The 15,118-nt window shown below is 34.3% G+C and overlaps 1 protein-coding gene across 1 annotated transcript; it reads right to left on the bottom strand.

Annotated features, from left to right (window-relative positions):
- Positions 1-3,256: 3,256 nt before the first annotated feature.
- Positions 3,257-6,774, bottom strand: LOC133284379 (2-hydroxyacyl-CoA lyase). Its single transcript, XM_061481380.1, has 2 exons — positions 5,319-6,774; positions 3,257-3,805 (listed from the first exon to the last, which is right to left on the bottom strand). The coding sequence occupies exons 1-2, from the start codon at positions 6,696-6,698 to the stop codon at positions 3,491-3,493; spliced, it is 1,695 nt and encodes a 564-aa protein (XP_061337364.1). The 5' UTR covers positions 6,699-6,774; the 3' UTR covers positions 3,257-3,490.
- Between the last annotated feature and the right edge of the window lie 8,344 nt (positions 6,775-15,118).

Here is a 15,118-nt window from a genome sequence, read left to right as displayed (position 1 = left end):
TAAGTTCTTTTAGTAGAACTAGACATCTTTGGTAGATTATTCAACCGATTGAATTCATAATAATATGAAATTCATATTTGATATTCTACAGAGGATGACAGAGATGGAGGAGAGCTTAATGAGAGGGATCTTGACTACGATCACCTCCATGATGAATGAATATATCATTTAGAATAAGTGGGGATTTGACAGTTCACCCGCTATTGCTCATTTTGATGGAGTCCATTTATTTGAGACTTACATTTTACTATCTTTTATTTATGAACATTGTTGATTGTGAACTAGTTTTGATACTTATTTTGGATGTTGGGATTTGGATGAGTGTAGATTGAATCTAAAACTCTAAATATTTATTTTGTATGTTGGTCTTAGAACAGATTCATGATAATGGTGATTTATTTATTTAGATTGAAAATAACGATTGAGTTTAATATTTTACCGTTAAAACTCTTTGATTGATCCGAGTTAATTGTCTTGGACTGGATATGAATGATTCATATTTGTTTGAACATTATATTGATCACTCTATTGGATTGTGCTGTATGGTGAACATAGAAGGAGATTGTTGGATATATTAATAATATAATCCAATAATATGTTCACATATAGGCCCAATAGGTAAAAACATGGTTGTTTGGGTCCATATGGGCTGGAGCCCAATAGCTTACATTATATCTAGGGTTTCCTAAGCTGGAGGTAACATTGTTGAACATTCCAGACTTGATGTCTCTTGGTGTAATACTTCAAGCACCTCTAAACACTTCTCTCTCAAACTCATAACCTCCAACACTGAATGTATCTTTGATCTAAAAAATAATTTAAACCTAACACAAATCATGAAACTTTTTGTTGTTGTTAAATTATACATGCAAAGGTAATATTAACAATAGTATTTCAACAATATAAATTACTTAGCCATAAGGGTTGATTTAAGTGTGAAAAGTAAGTTTAAGCTGGTTGTTGCAATATTATATGTGAGATTATGACCAAAAGACTTGTAAGAAAATACAAATTCAATACATAGAGAAAATTGATACATATTTTAAAAATAAGAACAAAACCTCATAAAATAAAATAAAAAATTAAATTAACTGAAATCATATTTACAAAATGCAGTTCATGCAAAATGTTTGAAAAATATTAGCGAAATGCACACAGTAAGGTAGTGTTTGGTTGGGGAGAAGTTAAAATTTTGGTGGCAAAGTGCATGTGGGAATCTGACCCAACCACGTTTGGTTGAAGTTTTGTGAAAATTTTTCCCAGCAAACAGGTTTCCCCTGCAATCCAAGAAGAAGTGTAAAAATTTGATATCGACACTATTGAAGAAGCCGATTGAAAAGGTGGTATTGGTTGAGGGTATCAGATAAGTGAAAAAGGTTGAAAATGGTATGACAAATATACCCCTCTTTCTTAACCACATGTTCACAAGGGTTATTTCAAATAAGGGTTATTTTGTAATTTTTCTAAATTTATCCAACAATATTTTATCTCCAACCAAACACACTTTCAAAAATTTTACTCAATTTTCCTGGTAAAATCTTGTCCAACCAAACAACTTTTTTTTAACTTTCCTACCAAACTCACTTTCCAACGTCTTTCCTAGTAAAGACAACTACTCACTTTAAAAAAATTTCTCCCCAACCAAACACTACCTAAAGGCATCGAATTTAAAAACCTGAAATCAGTAGGTGCTAAAGTCAAAGTAGTTTATAAACTTTATAAAATAGTTTTTTTTTTTCCTTTTCTGATAAGTTTGCCATGAAGATAAAACATTAAAGGGTTTTCATTTTATCCTTTAACATAACACAACAAACTTTCCTACACTCACAACATTTTGTGGGGCCCACACTTTTTAAAACAAAAAAATAAATAAAAAATTAAGGCACGCAAAACGAATCTCTATAACATTACACAATCACTTTTCCTACAACATAACTCTTATAAAACCCAACATTAAAATTGATTTCTCGAACTCTGTATTTGCAATACAAGCAACTCTTATGCCCACAATTTAAGACGTTTATAACTAAATGACAAATACATGGTAAAATAATTTTTTACAAATTATACTAAGTATGACCGATCATACATTTTTAATTGAAGTATGACCGATCATACTTAGTGTAATTTGTAAGAGTTTGTAAATAAAAAGTTTGTAAATATAAACTTCTATATATATATATAAGGAAAAATGTTTCTGCAGTTAATGCAGATAACTTATCTGCATTTATTCTCAAAACGACGTCGTTTTGGTATTGAAATCTTAAAAAATTATAAATATAAAGACTATTATAATCCTGAAATAAATTAAAATTACAAATACACCATGATTTCCGCCCAAAACGACGTCGTATTGGGCTTACTGCAGATAATTTATCTGCAGTAACTGCAGAAAAAGCGACCCCATATATATATACACACCATGAACAACATATGTGTTGGCCAACCTCAAACAGAAACAAGATTAAAAAAATTAGCCATAGTCTCGGGTGTTTTCTTCTAGTCAACAATATGTCTTCAGTCTGGAAATTGACCATGATTTGTTTTACATAGGCCTACACTTGTTTTTGGGTTTGATCTACGTGGTTTAAAAACTGGGCTCAACCTATCTTGAGGCCCATCTCAAAACCCAACAAGCCCTGGCCCGAAACACCAACAACCCGGAGGAGGCCTATGTAAAAAATGGAGACCTTAATTCAAAACATGAGCAATTAACTATAAATTAGTATACCCGCTGGGATTTAAAGATGACGTTGATGACAAACAATTGCATGTACCAATTACAACTCCAGTTGAACAACCCAACCTAGCATGAGTAGTTCACTCCACTCACAATATTCTTCTTCTCATTAGATCTAAACAAAGCATATACCTTTAATTTAAAGTAAAGTAAAACAGACAGAGTTGTAAAAGCCAACTTTGTGGCTTGTGGGTATGCTCACCTATTAATTTTTTTGCTATATTTTTGTTGGAGACTTTCTCAGTTCGATTAGCACACTGAACAAATATAAACTTCATCTAATAACTTATGAGACTTTCTCCTTTGCATGATAAAAGAACATGTTACAGACTATAGTCAATGCCTACAAATGTTAATCCTTCCATATGAAGTAATCAGTCCCCAGTTGTAACTTCCAGGTATTCATTATGGTATATTTGATTATACCAGCAAGAAAATTTTTAAGTTAACATCATAAACTATCTATGATAGCTATTTCCTACAAATATAAATAAACAGAAAATGTACGTGTAGAACGGATAAAATATTGAGATTCAGTAGCATCCTTCAAGTTACAACTTGTAGCTTCATATTTGTTAAATCACATAATTTTTTCCAGAAGAAACGTTTACATTGATGAACATGGTACAGCAGATAATTCAAATAGGAATGACCACAGAAGTACAATTTAGTGTGTTATTAAAAACCAAAAAGTAAACCACAGCAAATGAAGTGAAAGTATGCTATAGAGAATCTGGGAATTAAGATAAATCAATTCTTGTGTTGCAGCCTCCCACTCTCTGAACCGGCATAGGGATCAATGACAACATTTATTACGGCTGGTTTTCGAGCAGAGAAGGATTCTGAAAGAGCACACTTGAGTTCATCAGGTGTCCCAACAAGATAGCCTTTTCCACCAAAAGCTTCTATCAAAGCATGGTACCCTGCATTAGGGACAAAAGATGTGGGGGCAGGATCATCTTTGTAAGGTCCATTTATCTCTTCTGGGCCTCTACGGTCGCCACCATATACACCGCCATTGTTGAAAACAATCACAACCACAGGCAACTGGTACCGAACCAATGTCTGGATAAATGATAAAGCGTCACTAAGGTATGCTTGTATTCAGAAAATCAATTGCAATAATAACATAACAAATAAAATCAAAAGCATATGCAACCATATGATCCTATCAATCGATAGAATTTACATATAGTAATGATAATAATTTGCATCAACTAAAACCCACATGCAAGATATTCCAAACTTGAAGAAAATTATTTTCCTTAGTTTCTAGCTTTGAACAAGAGATATAAAACTTCTCATGTTTTGGGAAAAGTCAAGACCTAAATAGGAAAAAGTCCACCACTAAGTACGTGAATCAACAAAGATTATTCCATCTTAATCAGTGATGTCGAGTTCAAGTCTCGGGTATGCAGCTGTATTAAAAACTTGATAGGGAGAGCTTTGCTGCTTTTGTGGTCATGCTCGACAATATTATTAAACTCGGACTGGTCATTGACTAGGTTGAGGTACCGGGTCAATGGGTCAACCAGTGGGTAACTGTCGAACCGGTTAAATTAAATTTATATAATAAATATAAAATTATGAGCATTATAACCAACAAATAGAATTGGTCTAGTGGTAAGCCTTCCATCTATCAAATCCCTTGACTCAAGGCAAAAAGCTACATAACTCAGATTTGTATCTTACGGGTTTTTACTCTCTCATCGACATAAAAAATGGGCACTAAGATGCTACTGTTCAGAAAATGCCTGTTAATTACTTTTTCCAACGTCAAGGACAAGAAGGCATAAATATTTGCCACTAGCAACAAATCCATTTACTATTAGGAACGCCAGTCAAATATCTATTCCACCAAAAATCCCTACAACATGTGGCGATCTAAGATGGGTCTTGGTTTCTGGGTTGTTACGTCATCTATCACAGGAGAACATTGTTGTGATTGGGATCGGCTTAGAGGGTATATTCTCAAAGGAATATACCTAAGTAGCAATTAGGGATAGTTATGAGTTGTAATTAGGATGCATGGCAGTTGATAACATTTGTAAGAGAAGTTGGAGGGTTTGGTTAGGGAGTGATAAAGTCAGGCTTAAAGGGGAAGTTTGGGAGATGTATATAAGGGTCTCTATCTGTGTAGAGAGGCATCTTTTGAGAATTGTGTTGTACACTGAGATATTTTCAGTGTGAAGGGAAAATTCCCCCTGTGAAGAGGATTTCCTCTTGTATCGGTTCATTAGTATTTCATCAATAACGCATTTCTTTTTGTCTCATTTTCCTTTCTTTCCTCTTTCCCAACCCAATCGCCACAACTCTTATCTCTCAAAAATCCAGAGCCGTATCAAACATATGGATTATCTAAGCCTTATGGAGATTTTACACAATGGATAGGATTTTTCTTATATTTTTACAATGTTTCCCTTCCCTCCTTAAAACTCGAGATTAATATCCACTAAGGAATGCAATCAGCATAGGACAACAAAAGGGAAATAAAACACACAGTCAGAGAGTTTAGATTAGAATTTATAGCAGAATAGCAGCTTAAGTAGATAAGCACAGGCATGAGTTTAGCATCTACCTCAACTTCAATAGCACTAAATGTAAATCCAGAATCCCCTTCAACCGCAACAACAAGTCGACCAGGAGAAGCCACTGCTGCCGCAATGCAATAACCAAGACCAACTCCCATTGTCCCCCAAGTCCCTGCATCTAACCTCGTCCTGGGCTCCGTCTGAATCAACACAGAGCGACCCACATCCATGGTGTTGGCACCTTCCGAAACCAATACAGGAGCAGGGCTTCCCAAACCCAGAATGGCATCTCTTATAATCCTCATTGGCGTCAAGAAATTAAAGGGCACAACGTCCTTAGCAAGCTGAGCCTCCATCTTGGACACATTGTCCTTAACCTTATTGGATATAGCTTGCACCCAGGGATGAGTGTTCCCCAAGCAAAAGGGGTCATCCTTAATCTCTTTATTCAGAATCTCCAAAACGTGTTTAGCATCTCCCACCAAACCCAGATAAGGTTTTCTGAGCTCAATTTCTTCGGGACTCACATCCACCAATATAAACTTAACATCCTTAGACCACTTCGGTGATTCCCCGAAATGAAGCAACCAATTAAGCCTCGCACCAACCACAAGCGCAACGTCACATTTCCCAATAGCAAGAGACCTAGCAGCAGTTGCAGCAAGCTCGTGAGTATCGGGCAACAACCCTTTCCCCATGGGAGTTGGAAGAAACGGAATCCCAGTAGTTTGAACTAGTTTTCTCAGAGGCTCTTCAGCTCTAGCATATGCTGCTCCTTTCCCAAACACAATCAAAGGCCTCTCAGCATGTTTCAAAAGCGAAACCGCTTCCGAAATCTTTGAACCTTGAACAGTAAAAGTTCCGTTTTTTCTACGGTTTTTCTCTGCCTTGGTTAAGAGGGTCTCGGCTTCCGACTCGGATACCTTCTGGTGCAACACATCCGAGGGAATATCCAAGTAGCACCCACCGGGTCGACCCGACACGGCCCAATCGAGGACTTGAGCAACGCAATTGGGGATTTCGGTTATGTTCGTGGCTTTGATTGAGAATTTGGAGAAGGGCTTAACGGCTTCGATCTGATCGAGTTCTTGGAAATCGCCGCGGCCGACGTCGTTTTGATCGCATGACCCGGAGATCATGATTGTCGGCCAGGCGTTGGCCATGGCGTTGGAGAGTCCGGCGAGGCCGTGGACGCAGCCGGGGCCGGAGACTGTGAGGAGAACGCCGGGACGGCCGGTGAGGTAGCCGTAGGCGGAGGCGGCGTAACCGGCGGACTGCTCGTTGTGGAAGGATATGAATCGGATGCCCATAGAGACGGCGCGGTTGGCGAGTGACGTCACCGGGATTCCAACAACGCCGAACATGTGTTCGACGCCGAATTTCGCCAGCGAGTTTGCGGCGAGCACGTTGCCGTCGACGTCCCCCATTTTAAGTAAGTGAGTGAAACGACTTCGTGTGGAAACTAAAAACGACAAGACAAAACAGCCAACGAAATCGAATGTGGCTGTGAAACTGAATTGAATTATGGTCTCTCGGAGTCTCTGAATTTATATATATTGGAATATTGGAATGGAACATGCTTTCTATATTGGAATTACAAATCAGCCCTTCAAAGAAGCAAAATTGTTCTTTAAAACAATTTGCCACAATCACATCATCGTCAACCCACTGTGACTCACTTTTATTCTTTTATAACAGCGAGCGTGTATGACTGCGTTCAGTTGTTAAAATTCCTTTTTGAATCTTTTAATAAATATTTAGAGCAGGATTCATGGTGTTGAATCACTGATTTTTATTAGTTAAATTAATTTTTAATATTATTGATTCAAAAACTAATTTAGTGGATGCAAATCATGTTTCTCAAAATTTACGTGATTCAATTTAAAAACTAATTTAAGAGGATTTGCTATCTCCTTCAAAATGGATTAGTCTCATCTTCTTTCGGTAGCAAAGTTTAATGCATCAATTGTTTTATAAAAGGTAGCTTTCGGGCAGTATTTCGAGAACAAAATAATCGGAGGAGGTTGAATGAGATATCCTCTGAGTTATAACAAAAAAAAAAAAACTAATTTCACTATTCACATTTCACACCATGAATAGGCCGTTGGAGGGAGAGGAACGGATTAATGAACACGGATTTAAGGGGCCGTTTGGTACGTGGATAATCTTAGGATTCTCGGGAAACTGATTTTTTTAAAATTTTAAATTTTCGGATATTATCGTAAACTGGATGTAAAAATTATATTTTTAAAAATCGAGATTCCCGGACAAATAAAAATTTCTCTTGTACCAAACGCACCCTAAAATATTACTCGGGTACGAGTCCATTGCTACACCCAGGTTTATTCTGGCCCATATGGCGACTCCCCTGTCCTGCCCCAGATAATAAGAACAAATGATTATTGTCCAAATGAACCGAACCAGAACGAGGAGAATTCGCAATTATCTATCCTACTTGCCAGCAATTCCTTTGGACAAACGACTCTGCCGAATTATTAATATCTAATTGTATCGTAATGAAAGTTGTTTATAACTTTAAACTAATTTTATTTATAATATCAAGATTTTGACTTTTAAAATAACAGTTCATAAAATTGATGGATGCATCCAAATGCCTATTTGATGTGATATATAAGGTCTCATATATAAATTTGTATTTTACTTTATGACATTTTTAGTTATTTGGCGTGATCATCGTTTAGTATAAGCTTGTATAGCAAAAATTTCCAATACACCAAAATGATGTATATCTTAAAAACTTTCAATATATCAAAATGATGTATAACTTAATCAGGTATAAGGGAATGATATTAGACCTGATAAGATATTGATGCATTAACGTCATTGACCAGTGTAATTCTCAAGAATTAATATATTATTTTAAGCTTTAATGTTTCTACAGTGACGTCGGTTGAAAAATTAAAAAAAATATAATGAGAAAGACTATTATAATTGACATAATTACAAAAATACCTTAATTTTTTGCCTTAAAACGACGTCGTTTTGGGCTCATTGTAAACAACTTACTACTTTGACGGAAGAAAAAATGAATCCATTATTTTAATATTAATACATTAAAAAATAAAAAATAAATCAATATTTTCAATATTAATCTATTTTTTCGACACCAATGAATAGATTTATATAAAAATTAATATCATATGTCATATTTGGAAGAATTATATAAATTCTTTAATAAAGGGTATTTTTATCAAAAATATTTATTTTTACCCAATCTAGTATTTTACATTGCATTACCAAACACTAGATGATATTATCTTATATATTATAATACCAAATGCTGGATAGTATTAAAATTTAATCAAATCTTATACAATTAATGTTTATACTATCAAATCTTATACTATCAGGTCTTATCTTATATTGTATACCAAACATGTCTTAAGAGTATATATCAGTGAAAAATACTCTCTAATAAAGAAAAAGATGAGATACTAACAGTTTTTGCCCAATATTTCACTTTGTAAGAGAGTACGTGCATTAGTAGGTGTATGTAGTTGTTCACAAAGTGGAGGAGCATTAGGATCCACATGCTCGTTGTGGAGAAGTGAGGATGTGATTGTAACAGCCCGTTACGTACCGGTATTGTTAACATTGATTATGATATTAAGCGCAGTTAAAATCACATTATAAAAAAGCGAGTAAACTTTTTCCGTTTTATTACGCGAGTATTTAAAACAATAATAAAGCGTAATAATTAAAAACTGTGATCGTAACTGTAAACTCTTCACGGAATAATTATTTAAACTACTTACATAACATATATTACCTCTCTTAAATCACTAAGGGGTTCCCATAAACCTAATTAGCCTAAATCTCACTTTTACATTTTCTACATATCCGAACATGGTTCGGACTTTTAATTACTGCGAAGAATCCACATACCGCGAACCTCTCATCTTTTAGTATTTTATTCTAAACTTAATTATCTTTCAATGAGCTATCACACGAGTCATAAAGTTCTCGTTTGCTCCGGATATCGCCGTTTGAAGTTGGACAAACAAATCTGCCAGCCAACCTCAAATAGGCTCCAAACAGTCCTTACTCTCTCAATGATTCTGGAAAATCCACTCAACCGATTGCTCTCAAATTTTTATGCAGTAAAATAGACACCTCAAGCTTCAATTTTACATATCATGAACCTAATTTGACCAAGAAACGAAGCGGGAATAAAATTTCCAAAAACTGCCAGAAACAGCCCCTGCACAGGTGCGTTCTGAACAGTCTCATCTCTCGGGCTTCTACAGGGCTGCATGCAACCCAGAAAATTCTCAAATTTTAACACAAGGTAGAGGACATCTCAAGCTTTAAAACGGCGTATGGAACGTCCCCATTTCACTTCTGTGGAGGGATATATGCTCTCCCAAAGTTCACCTAAATTCTGCCAATTTCTAGAAATTTCGTCAGAGTTTCCTTTGTTTTTCTAATAAATCCCACCTTTAAAGGTGTGTTATCTAACCTCAAATGTACCTAATAGACATGGGTGGCACTCAAGGACCAGCAATCCCTTGGTGCTCTTACAACCCTTCACAGTTTATAACATTTGGCTTACTTTTCCATTCAATTATCTCATTATAAAATCTTAAACCATTTCAATCACATTAATTTCTTTGCATGCAACTCTTTGACACTACATTCTCTGACGTTCCGTCCCCACGACCTGTTCACTCTCCACCAACATCTATCACACCACAGCCTTCTCCTGTGCAACAACAAGGAGATGAGAGAATAGAAAAGGAATCAGCTCCTGCTGAAGAAACATCAGTGGCTGAGCAAGAAGCTCAGCCACATAAGAAAAATAACAAAGGAAAAGGGATTCTTGTGGAATCCCCTAAAAAAAAGAAAAAGCCATCCGTTCCCAGACAAATCAATCTGGGAGGCCCCCTCTTGTATCTTGTTAACCGTCCTGACACCACCGGGGACGAGGCTCTAGCTAGAGCTCTAGCAAAGGGAGAAGGGATGGCAGTTCCTCCACTGATGGAGGAACCCACTGAAACAATTCCCTCATCATCTAGACCATCAGAAGATGAGCCCAGACCAACACCTGTTGCACCTCCTGTTGTTAGCAGCAGCCAGCATAGCAAACAGACCATTTCCTCCCCTGTTACAGCAATCCCCCTCCCAACTAAATAGAAGTCACAAATTGAGATTGCTGAGATCTTTGAAATGATGGGGAAGAGGATAGAAAAGCCGTTGCCAGCAAAATAATTAGTTCCCCAACTTGATATGACAAGCACCAATGAAGAGCTGAAAACCCTAAGGGACGGATTGGACTAACTCTCTTCTTCCTTCAACAACTTCCAGGAACAACAGAAGGAAGAGAGAGAACAACACTCAGTAGCATTAGGACAACCATCCAGGAAACCAGTGCTGCCTCTTATGCATCAACACTTCAAGCTGTCAAGGGAGAAATCAGAAGAGCTTCTGACTCCCTAATACTTTCCAAGTCCTTGCACAACCATAGAGCTGAACACTTGCTCAGCAAGCTCCTCCTCAAACATTTCGAAGAAAGAAAAGAAACCAAAGAAGCGCTCAAAGCCTTTGGAACATTTTTGGAGGGGAGAATTTATGAGTTGGAAATGAGGCTGTTGGATGTTGAAGGGCAGATTGTCCACATTCGCACTGGCAGGACAATGATGAGGTCCACCATCAATTACCTCGTTGCCATAATCACTGATCTACTGAAGGATGCTGAGAAATGGCTACCTACAGCTGAAGTATTGAGATTGAGAGATCAGCTCAAGAGGAGACCCCTCACACAAGAGGAAGTTAATGAAGCCAAAGAAGCTGGAGGTGCTCAGAAGGACAGCAGACGTCCGTAGTAAAAAGGAGAAAACCATCTTAGTTGTTAAATGCTAGTTTATTTTCAGTACTGTTTAATTCATTTTTCTTTTCCGTTCCCTTGTACATATTATTTTTGCAATGAAAAAGTTTTTTGATCAAACTGCTTGGTACATGCATTTCAGTTATAGTATTAAGGCTGTACAATTTTGAATAGCCAACAACTGAAAACACAATCTATTTTCGTTTACAACCTATATCTTAACCGTTGATTTCCGTGAATCAATCGTTAAGATTTTCGCAAATAAAATGTATTAATTAATTATTAATTCGCAATAAATGATAACTGTTGATTGACAAAAATCAACGGTTAAGATATGGTTGTAAGATGTTGTAAACGAAAATAGGGTTAAGTATAACCTATCATATATATATATATATATATATATATATATATATATATATATATATATATATGGGGTTCTATTAATCTACTGTTTCTGGAGAGAAGTTATCTCCAGCTGACACATGCTTTCAGGATACGGAACCGTATCCTGAAAAGTATGTGAATGTTGCAGATAACTTCTCTTTCCTGCTGTTGAAGAGACATATTCTCTCTCTCTCTCTCTATATATATATATGGGGAATATGTTTCTCTTGTTGCAGGAGAGGCCAAATTTTTCCTACTGATACATAAAAAACGTGTCATCTATTTTTTTTTATTTTTTGATTACTTAAATGGTGGAGCCCACAAGACTTTTGTATCATCAACATGAGAAAAGATACTTCCTGTTACATAAAAAAATATAAACCCCATATATATATATATGGGAAAAATGTTTCTGCAGTTAATGCAGATAAGTTATCTGCATTTATTTTCAAAACGACGTCGTTTTGGTATTGAAATCTTAAAAAATTATAAATATAAAGACTATTATAACCCTGAAATAAATTAAAATTACAAAAACACCATGATTTCCATCCCAAAATGACGTCGTATTGGCTTACTGCAGATAACTTATCTGCAGTAACTGTAGAAAAAATAAACTTTGAGAAAATCTCTTATAATAAAAAGAAGCTCTTTATTTATAATAAAGAAAAAAATCAAAAACCAAAGCTCTTATTAGGAATTTTTTTTAAATTCTTATTAATTTTTCTTGAAATATGTATTTTTAAGCTAAATTTTTCATATAATCACTCAATAACTTTTATTTTTTTTTAATTTTTTTTATTAATTTTAACTTAAGAGTAACTTTTAACTTAAAAATATATATATATTTAGTCCACACATCTTAGAGCCGATTTGTTTCGCCTTCAAGAAAAAGTAGCTTTTATCTCTTCCTTATGTTAATAGTATTTTTTACAAAAGTTAAAACTATTTATATTTTCATAAAAATACTCAGTTTTTGAAAAAATATTTGCCTTTTGACTTCTGTTTTTTTTAAAATTTAAAATTTTTAGCTTCTAAAAAAAATAGATTTTTGACTTTTTTGTGACTACTGCTTTTTAAAGCAGACATCCAAACAAACTTAAGTGAGAAGTGTTTTTTTTTTTTGAAAAAAAATAATTTTTGAAGAGAAAAAAAAACCCATCCAAACGGGCCTTTAAACATTAAGTCGGATATAAGAACTTCTACTTTTTTTTTTTATCAAATGAGGGCGTCTTATTGGCTTTTTCTAATTTTTAATTTTGAAAGAAACAAAACACTTTTTCATTAATGGTAAGATTGTAAATAATTGTTATCAAAAAAAAAAAAAAGATTGTAAATAATGACGTACTAATAAAAATTATAAATAATGTGTTTGTATTCTCCTATCATAATTTTATCTTATTCTTTTGAGAAATCTTATCACCTCCATCTCGGCACTCAATCTCATTTCATGTAGCTATCTTTCCACGATATTTGTTGGTCATGATTCAAGTTTATGATGCTTCCTTTATCGTTGAATGAAAATCTTAGAACAATTTTATTAAAAATGCTGTCGGAGTAACACAACGTACACACATTGTACCAGATTATCAACTAACTGTGTATCTTTAGAACAGAGACGTGATATGTTCAGTAATAGGCACTGTAAGTGGGTGCTGATTCACTTGCAAGGATAAGCATACAAAACAGAGAGAAAAGTGGTAATGGATTCATAGAGAACTTAAGTTAACCCAAGCATATTGGATCTAAGTTAACCCAAACGGAGTTAGTAATTTTTTATAAAAAAATCTTAAAAGGGAAAATAAAAAAAAATGACTGCATATAAACGAAAATGTCCACATAATGCAAAATTAATAATTCTCACACCAATGAAGGTTTGATCTCCTTTTTAAAATTTCAATTTCCTACTTTATTAATATATATCTAAAAATTTAAATATAAATAAAGAAAATCATGAAATAAAATTAGGAAAAACTTACTAAACAAATGAGTTTTTATTTTTATTTTTACTTCGAAAACATGTTTTCAGAATGAAATTATTAAATAATTTGTTTTCTTTTAATATTAAAACTCTTAAAAATAATTTTATAAAACAGATTTTTTCTTCTTTTATTCTGAAAAATAGTTTCTGTAAACTATTTTATAACATAATTTTAGAAAAATATTTCTACAATTAATACAGATAAATTATTTATATTTACTTCCAAAACGATATTTTTATGAATTTTGAAAACAAACAACTGAAAACACAATCGGCCGTACATTTGCAGTCCATGGTTCGGTTTAGAGCCAAAATAATCGTACAGTATCCACCGTACATAATGCATAATGCAAAATGGCTAGTTGAATCAAAATAAATACCCCGCCTAAATGACAATAAGGATGTGTTTGGTACAAGAGAAATTTTTTGGTATTTGAGAATTATGATTAATGGGAATACAATAGAAATTGAGTTTACTTGGAATCTTACGAAAAAGGTGTTTGGTTCGCCAAAATATTACTAGGAATATTAGATAAAAATTACTGATTCCATGTTTGGTTTAGCACGAAATATGACTTGGAATATGAGGTTATTTTACAAAACAACTCTAAACTATTTTTATCTTTTGTAATTGACAGATTGAGTCTAGACTTTTATGTGTGTTGGGGTATTTTTGTCTCAAAAATTATTGTTGTGCTTTTCCTTTACTTGATATTCTGAATTACGATATTATTTTTGGTATTCTGAATAGTGACTTTTCTTTATAAATTAAATTACCGGTAATCTTTGGATATCCGAGAACTGATTTTTATTTCTTCTACCAAACATGATAATTGCGTTGATCAAAGAAGGTTTACCAATAATCCTTTTGAAATGCTTATAATAAACACACCCTAAAAGAAATAAATGCAAACCAATAAATACCCATCAACTCAATTATTCTAATTATGACAAGGCAAACTCGTTCCATTTCCCAAACTGAAACCAATGGTACTAAAATACTTAAAACATTGGGATTTTTCCTCGTGTCTCTTCCCTTTTGATAAGGGTCCATTTTCCACGCCACCAATCTCATTCTTTGTCATCAATATTTCCCAATGTAATGCAATGAAGCTGCAACTTCTATGTCTCACGGGACAAATAAATCATTAGGTTACTGTTGTACCAAAAATTTAGTACAACTTATTTATGAAAACATCATGCGTTAGCTAAAATTCTTTTTTTTTTTTATGTCAAATTCTCTCTCTCCTTTGACGTATAATGTTTCCATTGATGAAATGCACTGAATCTAGATGCAACAGTAGCATCATAAATTTATTTATAAGGGATAAATAAACAACTCCACGTGGCATCCCACGACTTGTTCTTTGAAATAGTGCCAGTGCACCATAGCACACAAAAATCCAGTCCAATTGAATCTAACAAAACCAGTTTTTAGCTAAGTTGCTGTTAACGTTTGGTTCAATGTTGAGAGACAAGAATCGAATCAAGATTTTTTGTAATCAACGATCTGATTCTATACTTAAAAGAAATGCGAGGGGCACATGCTTTAGCATTCTAAGCAATTTAAATAAAATTTTAAAAATATAATAGCACCAACCAAGTTTGGTTTCGTGCTATAATAGTTTTTTTAA

This window comes from Gastrolobium bilobum, unplaced genomic scaffold (genome assembly GCF_033153095.1).
Source record: "Gastrolobium bilobum isolate Gb01-03AN ecotype WA unplaced genomic scaffold, APGP_CSIRO_Gbil_v1 utg19213, whole genome shotgun sequence".
NCBI lineage: Eukaryota > Viridiplantae > Streptophyta > Magnoliopsida > Fabales > Fabaceae > Gastrolobium > Gastrolobium bilobum.
The sequence above is the reverse complement of the archived record's forward strand: the minus strand, read 5'-3'. Positions and strand labels throughout refer to the sequence as shown.